This window comes from Pectinophora gossypiella, chromosome 27, assembly GCF_024362695.1.
Source record: "Pectinophora gossypiella chromosome 27, ilPecGoss1.1, whole genome shotgun sequence".
In the NCBI taxonomy this organism is placed as follows: Eukaryota; Metazoa; Arthropoda; class Insecta; order Lepidoptera; family Gelechiidae; genus Pectinophora; species Pectinophora gossypiella.
In genome coordinates, this window is record NC_065430.1 from 2,473,119 (window position 1) to 2,486,231 (window position 13,113).

At 43.2% G+C, this 13,113-nt stretch overlaps 1 protein-coding gene across 1 annotated transcript in view; it reads right to left on the bottom strand.

Moving 5' to 3' along the window:
• The window catches only part of LOC126378729 (bromodomain and WD repeat-containing protein 3), a 41,479-nt gene that overhangs the window by 27,394 nt on the left and 972 nt on the right, over nucleotides 1–13,113 (bottom strand). The window contains exons 5-11 of the mRNA XM_050027108.1: nucleotides 12,163–12,385; nucleotides 10,869–11,074; nucleotides 10,225–10,416; nucleotides 9,360–9,544; nucleotides 2,946–3,102; nucleotides 1,558–1,728; nucleotides 456–644 (exon numbers count right to left, since the gene is read on the bottom strand). Coding sequence (XP_049883065.1) covers nucleotides 456–644; nucleotides 1,558–1,728; nucleotides 2,946–3,102; nucleotides 9,360–9,544; nucleotides 10,225–10,416; nucleotides 10,869–11,074; nucleotides 12,163–12,385 — 1,323 coding nt within the window. The remainder of the gene's footprint in view (nucleotides 1–455; nucleotides 645–1,557; nucleotides 1,729–2,945; nucleotides 3,103–9,359; nucleotides 9,545–10,224; nucleotides 10,417–10,868; nucleotides 11,075–12,162; nucleotides 12,386–13,113) is intronic.

Sequence of the window (13,113 nt, forward strand, 5' to 3'; positions counted from 1 at the left end):
GATAGCACAACCTTTTATAGAAATTTACCTCTTTTGATATAATTTTTTATTCATCTTTGTATTTTGTCTTTTGATAGGACTTGTCTTTTGGCTTCTGAGAAAATATATTATGGTAGGTCGAAAATGGATAGTTAAATCGATTCCGGCCGGGAAAACGACGGTATCTATGTCTTAGCGATTGCGTGAATCTGTATGTATTTAAAAAAAAAACAAATCGTAGAACGGTGGCGCCAAGCAGTTGTCATTTAGCGGAGAAAGGCGCGATGGAGAAAACATCATTACAACAAGGGAGTTCAACGGAGATTATTGTGTTAACGAGAGTCATCATCATCAGCCCATTAACGTCCCCACTGCTGGGGCACGGGCCTTCCCTATGGATGGATAGGGAAGGCCCTAGGGTGTCGACGAGAGTACTGAGTGAATTAGATATAGTCGGTGCCCCGGCGGGCGCCCACCTGGCCGGGGATGTGGTTGTGGAAGCGGCTGAGCAGCTCCCCGCTGGGCGCGTGCCACACCAGCAGCTGGCCGTCGTGGCCGGCGGACAGCACCACGCCGGCCAGCGCGGGGTGCGCCTCCAGCACGTACGCCTCGTCGCGGTGCCCGCTCAGCGCGCGCGTCTGCGTGCACGTGCGCGCGCACCACACCTGGGGGGCATTACAATTATAATACATCATTATAAAATTGGTTATTATGTTCCATCATCTACCGTTCCCGAGCCGGTGCACCCCCGACCAGTGTTTTCAAACCTCTCATCGAGGTCATCGTTAATACGCGACAATATCTCATTCTTGGCACCACTCACCCGGACCCAGTGTGACGCAATCCGAGAGCGAAGAACTGCAAAGAAGTCCGGGACCCTGGCAGACGCGAACATGCTTTTTGCGCTACAAAAACGGGGGTGTTTCAGCAAGATCCGGAAAGCATCGTTATATTGCACCCGTAATGCGGACACATACATAGCTGGCGAGGACTGGGGCTTCTTTTCTTTGCTGGATTGTTCTTAGGACTTCAGCCCCCTAGCATTATCTCGTTGTTCACAGGGTCCACTTACCCAACCTGAAGATTTGACAGGTCCGGTTTTTTACAGAAGCGACAGCCTGTCTGACCTTCCAACCCGCGAAGGGAAAACCAGCCCAACAATTTAGGTCACATACCTCCGAAATTGCATTTCTCAGGTATTTGGGTTTCCTCACGATGTTTTCCTACACCACTGAGCATAATTTATGCTCGAAACAGTCATTGGTCACTATTATAGACATGGTCTGGAGGTCCCGGGTTCGAATCCCGTTGGGGACATATCACAAAAATCACTTTGTGATCCCTAGCTTAGATAGAACATTACAGGCTAATCACCTGATTGTCCGAAAAAGTAAGATGATCCATGCTTCGGAAGGCACGTTAAGCCATTGGTCCTGATTACTACTTACTGATGTGAGTAAGTAGTCGTTACATTTTGGCGGCTCAATAATAACCCTGACACCAGGGTTGAGCTTGGTATTCCACCTCACAACCCACACGATAAGACATGGTCTGATATAAATGGTGTCGTGGTCTGACCCTGACGGTGTTGTCGGAGACGGCGGTGAGGATGTACGCGTCTGAAGCGTCCCAGCAGACCATGGTGACCTTGTTCTTCTTGTCGGGCGCGGCGCCCGGCAGCGGCCCGCAGGCCAGCAGCTGGTGGCGCCACTGCGTCGCGTGCAGCGTCCACACCGCCGCGCACCCGTCCTGCACAGCCACATGCGGTACAATTCAAATTCAAAAATATCTTTATTCAGTAGGTAAAAGGTATCTCAATTGACTTGGTTGTCAAGTAGCCTAATGTCAAATATGCGCTTTGGTAGATGTATTCCTTCGATGTGGCGTGTTCTACCCGCCGACCAAATTCAAATTCAAAAATATCTTTATCCAGTAGGTAACATAGTTACACTTTGAATCGTCAATTTTTACATAACGAACGTCTCATCCGCCTAAAACTACTGCAGCTTCTCACAACCTGTATAGCCGGGGAAAAGAAGCTGCAAGAAAAACCTCGGCACAGGGCCCTAGACGTTCTTTAAAAATAAACATAAAATATTGGTATACAATTGAGTAATTTAGCTGCCTAATATCGGTTCTCAGACAGTTAATCCCCTGCATTCATATCTTCTAAATAATCACTAACTTTATAATAACCTTTTTTGTAAAGTTTTTGTTTAACTACTGTCTTAAAACAGTTGAAAGACAAATTCTGAATGTATACTTTTGTGTAATGTACTGTTGCCACACGAAGCCATCTCGCCGCTGAGCGACAGAGCCCATACCTCGCGGTGCGAACGCGTACGTGCGTATACGTGCGTGCGTGCGTGTTTTCGTGTGCGTATGTATGTAGGAAAGTGAGAATACTATGGAAGGATAACATAAACTGCCTATATACGTCCCACTGCTGGGCACAGGCCTCCGCTCAATCAACCGGAGGGGTATGGAGCATACTCCACCACGCTGCTCCACTGCGGGTTGGTGGAGGTGTTTTTACGGCTAATAGCCGGGACCAACGGCTTAACGTGCCCTCCGAAGCACGGAATCATCTTACTTTTTCGGACAATCAGGTGATTCAAGCCTGAAAAGTCCTTACCAAACAAAGGACAGTCTCACAAAGTGATTTCGACAATGTCCCCATCGGGAATCGAACCCGGATCTCCAGATCGTGAGCCCAACGCTCTAACCACTAGACCACGGAGGCTGTTAATATAATATAGAAGGATAATGAATGGGAATTTGATTGTTTATGGTATGAAAGGAGGATGGTTAACGAATGGGACGTATGGCAGTTTTTTTTTTAAAGTAAGAGAAGCGAGTCGATGGTGCAATGATTTGTAGAAAATATAAGGAGTAAAGACATTTCAAATATATCCCGTGTTATTTGTATATCCCACGTGTACGCATGTACGTATGCGTGCGTGTACCTTGCTGCCGGAGAGGAACCGCAGGCCGCGGTGCGCCCAGGCCAGCGAGTCCACGGCGTCGCCGTGCACGGCCACCTCCAGCACGCGGCGCGGCGGCGCGTTGTCCTGCACCATGTACACGCGCACGTGGTGGTCCGCGCTGCCCGCCGCCAGGAACCTACACACACGGTCAATCATGTTCACTCCTTGTTTTTCCCCCAAAGGGTAAGGCAAAGGGAACTATGCCCATACAGCCATGTCTTACATATTTTTTTTCGTGTTGATTAATGAAATGATGAAAGGTAATGACGATTGTTTGAGTGTTTAAGGTTCACAACGTTTGTTGGTTTTGAGGAAAAAAATAATAAGACACCTTGTTAGATTGAGGTTTGCATTGCGACTGGTTCTATTCAATTTGTAACAGTAGTTTTATACACAACATACCGCCCACCGTAAAGGGCATAGATCCTTTACAAATAACCAAATTTTACATATTACAAATAACATCTAAATATTAACTTATATCAGGTAGTTAACATGTTCAAAGAATTTATACGATATGAATACAATAGAATGAACGCGACCGGAGCAAAAAATAATGCAAGTTATGCGTAAACAACTAATAAACAACATATTAGGAAGGTGATACACTGAGCAAAATATTTTAAATTTAAAACTTCATGCAAAATTATTTAATCTAAGTATTTGATATTACTAACAATATTATATATTTTGTACATAATATTATATACTTTAGCTTTATATATTTAAATTATTTATGATTTGTCTATGGGAAGCGCACATATTTTTGATACCGATCTTTTAATTACATTTCCATTACTTTTTATACTATATACTCTAGTGACATTATCCTTCCCGGGATGCTTCTCAACTATACGGCCAAGCGACCATTTTCCAGGGGGAAGTTGATCATTTTTCAGAAGAACGATGTCACCAAGATCGAATTCCTTTTGATGTTTCATCCATTTAGGACGTTCTTGAAGTCTCGTGAGATATTCAGATTGCCATCTATGCCAAAAATCTCTTACAAGTCTTTGTGTAAGTTGCCAGCGTGATAGTCTGCCGACGTTAACATCTCGCAAGTCAGGACTGGGTATATTCACCGGAGCTTCACCGATCAAGAAGTGTCCAGGTGTAAGCGGTTCTATGACGTCGGTGTCGGTGGTGTCTATACATGTCAATGGACGAGAATTGAGACAAGCCTCGATTTGACAAAGTGTTGTTGTCATTTCTTCAAAGGTGAGATTTGCTACTAAAACTCTCTTCAAGTGGAATTTAACGGATTTGACTCCAGCTTCCCACAGACCTCCAAAATTGGGGCTATATGGTGGTATAAAGTGCCACTGGGTTCCATCTGACGCCAACTTCTCAACAAGGTCATCTGGGAGTTCAAGTTTAGCGTCGTTCCATGCATTGAGTAATTCCTTTTCAGCTCCAATAAAGTTCCGTCCTTGGTCACTCCAAATATGAGTACATCTGCCTCGTCGAGCTACAAACCGATGAAATGCTCCAATAAATGCTTCTGAGGTAAGATCGCCTACCAGCTCCAAATGGATGGCTTTTGTAGCCATACAGATAAAGATGGCGATATAGGCCTTCAATGACTTTGCTCCTCTTCCCTTTGACATAAGAATCGATAAAGGACCGGCAAAGTCAACTCCACTATGAAGGAATGGTCTTGCTTGAGTAGTGCGAACACTTGGAAGATCTCCCATAATCTGAACTCTGTTTAAGGCTTTCATTCTCGCGCATACGATACATTTGTGAATATACGCCTTCACAGAATTCTTCGCGTGTATTATCCAGTATTTGGATCTAAGATAGCAGAGCATGAGTTGTATCCCACCGTGAAGTGTCCTTTTATGTGCGTCTGCCAGTATCAATTGTGTTAGTTGATCTTTATTGCCAAGAACTATAGGATGCTTCGCACTTTCGTCCAAATCTGAGTTTCTTAACCTGCCGCCCACCCTGATAATATTGTGGCTATCAAGATAGGGATTCAGCGATCTTAATTTGCTACTTCTCTTCACTGGTCTATTTGTTTTTAATCTCTCTAGTTCTTCCTTATATTCCTTTCCTTGAGATATTCTTATGCATGAAATCATAGCATCTTCGAATTCTTCTGTCGTAATTTTTTGATCTATCTTTTCGGGATTCCTTTTGCTATTTAGAAATTTTTTGCAGTATACAATAACCTTTAGCAATTCTTGTAATGTGTCATAATTTAATTCTTCCCTCTCAGGATTCTCTATTTTTAAGTTCGCTTGTAAATCTTTCTTGCTTTCTATGTTAGTTGGTGTGATGTTTGGTCGTCTAAATTGTATGTCCTTATTTTGTAACCATTCTGGTCCACTCCACCATAATTTATTCTTGATAAGTAATTGTAAGGTTGTACCTCTTGATCCCAAATCCGCTGGATTCTCATCTGACGTAACATGGAACCACTGTTCCTTATCAGTGTTATCTAAAATCTCTACAACTCGGTTGCTGACATACGTTTTCCAACGATTAGGATCTCCGTTTATCCAAGACAAAACCACTGTGGAATCTGTCCATGCAAATATTTTGTCTTTGGAAATTCTCATGGCTTCCCTCACAAACGTTAAAAGCTGTGCAAGAAGTAATGCACCGAGAAGTTCAAGTCTTGGTATTGAGACAGGTCGTATTGGAGCCACTCGTGTTCTTGATGCTATAAGTCGTGACTTAATTCCATGACACATGGATTCAGCTCTTGAATATACTACGGCGCAATATCCCTTTTCGGATGCATCGCAAAAGCCATGGAGTGTTACACATGTTTCATCTTCTCTGGTGTTTAGCCATCTATCAATTTGAACCCTTTCAAGATGTTTAAAACTCTCTCTTAGTCTTAACCACTCTTCTTCAAGATCTTTACTTAACACGTCGTCCCAATAACAACCATGAAGCCATAATTTTTGAATAAACATTTTTGCAGGTATTATTGCAGGTCCAAGCCAACCCAATGGATCGAACAGGCGTTGGACATCGGCAAGTACACTCCTTTTTGATATGGTTTCAGGTAAGGTTGAAAGACTGGTCAAATAATGGAATGAATCAGTCGCCATGTTCCATGTAAGTCCGAGAGTTTTGGTAACACGTTCAGAATGTATGGCCTTGTTGGCATTAGCACATCTGAGTGAGGGATGGATTTCATTCATGAACTCGGTACTATTTGATGCCCACTTTTGAAGAGTAAAACCACCCTTTTGTAGGACACGAGTAAGTTCTTTACTAACTTCTTTAGCTTCTTCCAATGTATCACACCCGCTCATGCAGTCATCAACGAAAAAATCTTCTTTTATGACTCGAGCTATTCTTGAGTATCCCTTTTCATTGCCCTCGTCTTCAGCAAGTTGCATCAAGGTTTTAACTGCGAGGTAAGGCGCAGAAGACGTACCAAAGGTCACTCGTAATAGACGATACTCCTTGGTTTCCTCTCTGTTGTCGTTTTTCCATAACAGTCTTTGGTAATCTACATCTTCTTTGGTGACAAGAATCTGTCTATACATTTTTTGTATGTCTGCAACAAAGCAGATTGGTTTCATGCGCCACCTCATCAGAATACTCCTTAAATCTTCTTGCAGCTGTGGACCCACTAATTGTTCTTCATTGAATGATTTATTATTTGAGCCTTTACAAGATCCATCAAAGACTACTCTCAATTTCGTCGTTTCTTTATCCTCTCTTAGGACTGCGTGGTGCGGTAGATATATTGCTGGGTTATTTTTCTTTTCTTCTGGAACTTCTTCCATATGATTTAGCTCTATGTACTCTTCTATTACCTTCTTGTATTCTTGCTTTAGTTTTGGATTCTTCTCAAATTTTCTTTCCAGATGATTTAATCTCTTCAATGCAATATTTCTTGTTTCACCTACTTCTTTTACTGTATCGTTTGTCTTTAAAGGTATTTTAACAACATAACGTCCATCTGAAGTCCTGGATTGTGTAGTATCATATATCTCTTCACACAGTTTCTCTTCGGCTGTAAATTTTCTTTTATTTGTGTGTTCTACATCCCACATATTTTTAAGTATGTCATGTATGTCGAGATCCAGGTGATGGTGCATTACAACAGTTTCTTCTTCTGAGTGTGCATCACTTATATTCCCGAACAAAATCCATCCCAAGCTGGTTTCTTGCGCACATGGAGTTCCTGGGGGCCCTTTGATCAGGTTGTTCTTCAAAATCTCAGTGTAAACATCTATTCCTAGCAGCATATCTATTTTACCTGGTGTGAAGTACTCTGGATCAGCCAGGTTGAGTCCGTCTAGGTGTGACCATTTCATAGGTGTGATTTTCTTGCATGGCAAGTGTGAAGTCAGCTGTGTTGATAAAACATATGCTCGTATTGGAAGCATGAATGACTTCTCGTAACTAGATAATACTTCCAACTGTACCACATGACTGACTTTTGTCTTCGTTGAACCAACTCCAGTAACTGTACCTCGAATTGGTGATTTTTTGAGTTTCAACATTTGAGCCGCTCTCTCACTAACAAAGGTAGCCTGTGACCCCTGATCGACCAAAGCTCTCAGTATTGTACTTTGTCCTGAGCTGTTTCTTACAGGTACAATAGCTGTGGCTAATAATGCTCTGTGATGCTTAGCATTAGAAAAATGTGTAGCAACTGATACTCCTACAATATCAGTATCATCTTCTTGGTCGTCAGCAATGTTTGCATGTAGAGATGTTTGTTCTGCATTCACTGAGTCTTCCTTCTTCTTAAATGAATGCAAAAGCGAATGATGGCGCTTATTGCAAATCTTACAAGTTGTCCCTTGCCTACAGTTGAAAACTGAGTGTCCTATAGCAAGACAGTTGTAACAAAGGTGATTTTCCTTCGCATATTCGGATCTCCTCTCTGCACTCCATTTTCCGAACTCTTTGCAGTGGCAGAGGTAGTGTTGTTCGTTGCAGATCCTGCATGTAGGCGTTGAAGCAGTCGTCGCAGCTGAAGCAGTAATAGTTTGCACTTTGGGTTTTTCCCTCGGTGTGGAAATAGCAGTTGTTAATTCAAGTGTACAAATTCGGCTTTCCAAGAATTGAAAAAATTGACTCTGAGTAGGTAAAGTCGCGGCGTTTCTTTCACTCACATAGTTCTCCCATTCTTTATGTGAATCTTGATCCAATTTCTGAACTAGCAGAAATATAATTACCGGGTCCCAAGATTCGATGACAATATTCAATGACTTTAGACTATTGAGACATTCTTTAGTGTTATCAATTAGTGCCTTGAGTTGCACAGAAGATTGTGTGGTCATCTTCTTCAATAAAAATAGTCTCTTCAAGATAGCATTGACAATAAGCCGTTTTTGACTGTATCTAGACTTCAGACTTTCCCATGCCGGTTTGTAATTTCTTTCCGTTACTTGAAAATGCTTGATTGTGTTCTTCGCTTCGCCGATTACGCACGATTTTAAATAATGTAGCTTCTGCACATCGCTGAGACACTTGTTATTGTGTATTAATGAAGTAAATGTATCTTCAAATGATTGCCATTCTTCATAGGCTCCTGAATAATTCGGTAAATTGATCCTGGGCAACTTGACTTCTACGATTTTCTCCGTCTGTGAAGTACCTTTAAGTGGTGAAGACGATGATGTTGACATTAAGGGCTTTGGTGCCATTGAAATATGAAGCAAATCCGATATATCGGCCTTTAGGTTAAGATAAATTTCTTCACACTGACTATATCTATCTTCTACAAAATAAGGCATCGTGGATCGCTCTTGCTTGGTTGTCATTTTGAATAGCTCTTGATGTCCAGTATGGAAGTTATGCCAATATTCGTCAACACATTTCAGTCTTGCTTCTAAATATCCACGTGTTAAACGAGTTTTAGGGCACTTCTTGAAGTTTGTTTGCGCCTTGGTAATCAAGTCTAGTAGTGATTCCAATTGATCAATAACTGTTTCTGCAGTTGTTGTTGACATCGTTAAAAATATTTGATTCACCCGGTGTGTCTCCTTCCTTATGTCTCATCGGCGATAAGACTTGGTACCTATGCGGCCGGGCGCTTCTAATCACCGTCTGGTTGCTGATTGATCCGGCTCGATTATGACCACTATGTTTGAGTGTTTAAGGTTCACAACGTTTGTTGGTTTTGAGGAAAAAAATAATAAGACACCTTGTTAGATTGAGGTTTGCATTGCGACTGGTTCTATTCAATTTGTAACAGTAGTTTTATACACAACAACGATGAATGACGAAATCATCTTTTATTTTATTTAATGTTTTATTATATAAGCTGTTGGTGTACCTTTTTTATAAATAAATAAATCATCCGTCCCTTTCCTTTTCGGCGGATAAGAAAATGACAGGTATAACTTAAAATAAAATTAGGAGGTGTCTGCAGGAATCGGGGCCAATATATATATAATGTGGTATACTGACGAGCCGCCGGCGCTCCAGGCGGCGCAGATCATGTGGCAGGCGCCGGGGCGCATGCGCTCCACGTACTGCACGGGCTGCGACAGGAACTGCCCGTCGGCCGAGCACGTCCAGAACGCCACCGAGCCGTCCGTGGACGTCGACGCCAGCCAGCGCACGTCGGATCTAGCGCCCGGCGCCCAGTGCACCTGCGCCCACGGGTGACAGCATTACACATTAGATACGACGTGTCTGATGTGTGTATGTGTGCGCTGTGTCTGTGTGTGAGCCAGTGTGTCTGTCTGTGTGTGCGCCAGTGTGTCTGTCTGTGTGTGTCTGTCTGTGCACCAGTGTGTCTGTGTGTGTGTTGTGTTTGTCTGTGTCTGTCTGTGCACCAGCGTGTCTGTGTCTGTCTGTGCGCCAGTGTGTCTGTGTGTATGCTGTGTTTGTCTGTGTCTGTCTGTGCGCCAGTGTGTCTGTCTGTGTGTGTCTGTCTGTGCACCAGTGTGTCTGTGTGTGTGCTGTGTTTGTTTGTGTCTGTCTTTGCGCCAGTGTGTGTGTCTGTCTGTGTGTGTCTGTCTGTGCACCAGTGTGTCTGTGTGTGTGTTGTGTTTGTCTGTGTCTGTCTGTGCACCAGCGTGTCTGTGTCTGTCTGTGCGCCAGTGTGTCTGTGTGTATGCTGTGTTTGTCTGTGTCTGTCTGTGCGCCAGTGTGTCTGTCTGTGTGTGTCTGTCTGTGCACCAGTGTGTCTGTGTGTGTGCTGTGTTTGTTTGTGTCTGTCTTTGCGCCAGTGTGTGTGTCTGTCTGTGCGCCAGTGTGTCTGTGTGTATGCTGTGTTTGTCTGTGTCTGTGTGTGCGCCAGTGTGTCTGCCTGAGTGCCCGCGTGTACCGAGGTGATGGTCCCGGCGTGCGCGGCCAGCACGGCCCGGGGCGCGGCGCTGCGCAGGCACCAGACGCGCACGAGGCGCTCCACGGAGCCGCAGGCCAGCAGCGCCCCGTCCGAGGACACGCAGGCGTCCGTGATCTCGGCGCCCGCGCCGCGCAGCGTGGCCAGCAGGCGCCCGTCTATGGCACTCCACACCTGGGGGCAGACGTGTCAACAACATGAGTTTGTGCAACTTTTCAGGCGCAGGTCAAACACATTTTGCACCTTATATAGACAACAGTTAACTCATCTAAAGAATATTGCTATTGACATTTGCACATATAAAGGAAGTGCGCAAGATATGTCAAACAGCAATATTGCCTTTTTGGATGAAAATGTTACGTTATGATAAAACACTTAACGTATTTTCGAAAGGCTGTTAGTGTCGGATATCAGTATATAAAAAGTTAAAAAAAAATAAGAAATATACATAAACATGGTGTTAGTGACATCGTAACGAATACTAAGGGGGATGATTCAGACCATGATTCTGAGTTGATATCAAATAGAATTTCCTGTCAAAAAATTCATGAAAATTTGAGTTTTTTTTTTTATTATTTTCCGATCCATACTTTTGCGATGTTACTACTAATATATAGTCAAGTGACCTTGACGAGCAGGTCGTCTGCGCCGGTGAGCACGTATCGGCCGGTGCGGTCGAACACGACGCAGTACACGGCCGACAGGTGCCCCAGCGTGCGCCGCTGCAGCCGCAGCCCGCGCAGCAGCCGCGGGGACATCATGGCGGGCCCCGCGCGGCCCCCCGCCCGCGCCGCGTCGCCCAGCCCCAGCTCGCGCCGGGACACGCGCCGGACTGGCACAGAATGACATACATAAATCGTTTATTGAAACACAATTTGGCGCAGCACTTAGGGTGGTATTAATAAACGAATCTCAGCTGAGACTGCCCTCAGGATCATGCTCAAGTCTGCTTTTATATGAGAACTGTCACATTGACATGATCTTGAGGGCAGTCTCGAAGCTGAGATTAGTTTATTATAATACAACCCTTAAACTGAATCATACCCTTATTAATGTAAAAGCCCGAAGAACGGCAAATCTTAAGATTTACCAAGTGACTTATGGGTCTTACTATAGTTTGAATCTTGCTTGTACACCGCTAAGGAGTAAGAGGGAGAGCGGATTGTCTGTCTCGCTCGCACTTACGCTTTAGGCGGCCCATGTCACACGGTAACAATCTTCTTCTATCGTGTGGATCGTGAGGTGAATTACCAACCCCATCAACCTTGGTGTCAGGGTTACTATTGAGCCGCCATAGGCCCCTGACATGACTCATGTAACGACTACGTACTTGCCTTAGTAAGTAATAACCGGGACCAACGGCTTAACGTGCCTAACGGATCTTTTTACTTTTTGGACAATCATGTGATCAGCCTGTAAAGTCCTAACCAAGCTAGGGATCACAAAGTGATTTTTATGATATGTCCCCACCGGGATTGGAACCCGGGACCTCCGGATCGTGAGCACAACGCTCAACCACTGGACCACGGAGGCTGTTAGAAAAAAAAAACATACATTACACAAACATGGATAAATAATAGTATCGATATTTTCAACACTTATGAGTCATAGTTATGGGTCCACATAATACCAGCGTCGTGGTTCACGCCACGACTTGTGCTGAGTGAGGCCCTTTTATCTCAGGACGTCCACCACCACCTTATGATCATTTCGACAAACATCCGTCTTGCTTTTTTGTAATTGTTTTAGTGGAAATTTGATATGATGTTGTTGTCTTTTTTTTTGTGTGTGGCGCCCTTTTATAATAAACTATTTCTATTCTATTTTTAGTTACTTAATACATAATCATCTCCCTAGCATTATTCCAGTTTTTTTTCGTGGTTTCTCCTATGAGGCACTGGTATGTAATAGTCAACTCACCCAGCGAATGGTCCTCCTTATAAGCAGTGTACTCAGGCTTGGGCCGGACTAGCGAGTCGCTGAGCAGCGAGAGCCGCGCCGACAGCGCTATGGTCCCCGCCAGCGGGGCCCCCGGCGCAGGCAGCGCGGCCCCAGGCGCCGCCGCCGCCGCACGAGCCAGCTCCAGCGCGCGCGAGCACACCATCGCCAGCCGCCGCCAGGACATGTCCTCATATTGAGATGCCTGCACAATACAATACAATACAGAAACTCTTTATTGGACTTGAATCACATTAAAAATACATTATTGCACATTATTGACATAACAATTAAAAATAGATAGATAGATAAAATCTTTATTATTTTTCTTTTCTTTATTTATCTTTATTTAAATAACCTCACGACTATATATCAATTGGGTGGTAGTTAGTACATCCATCGCAAGATGAACTAAGTACCCACACCTCACCGAGCTTCATAAATTCAAATCAAATCAATTAATTTTCGAGAACACATAGAATACAAAAAGGTGGTAAAATCATTCAAATAACAATGTTGTGATGTGTTCGGCCTGCATGCAGGCGTACAAATATACATAAAAAAAAAAATGGTAGATTGAAAAGAAAATTATTGAAAATTATACTTATCAAAAAAATACAAAATTTAATTATTATTTACTATAAGCAGTTGTAATTTTTTTATGGATTTTTGTATGTATGTGTTTCTTTGTGAATAATAAAAGAGGAATTTGGAAAAGGATAATTGAATTTATTGTTACGTTTTTCTTGATAAAATCAGTAAATAATTCAATATGATTTGATTTTACCTAAATAAACTTTTTTATTATTATTAGTAATGACACATAAAAATATCATTGTGAAAAAATATTTAAGTACGCCCAAAAAATATTTTTATATCTTTCCGCCCAATACCTTTTGATTATTGGCGCCAAACTGTGACAGCCAATGATCG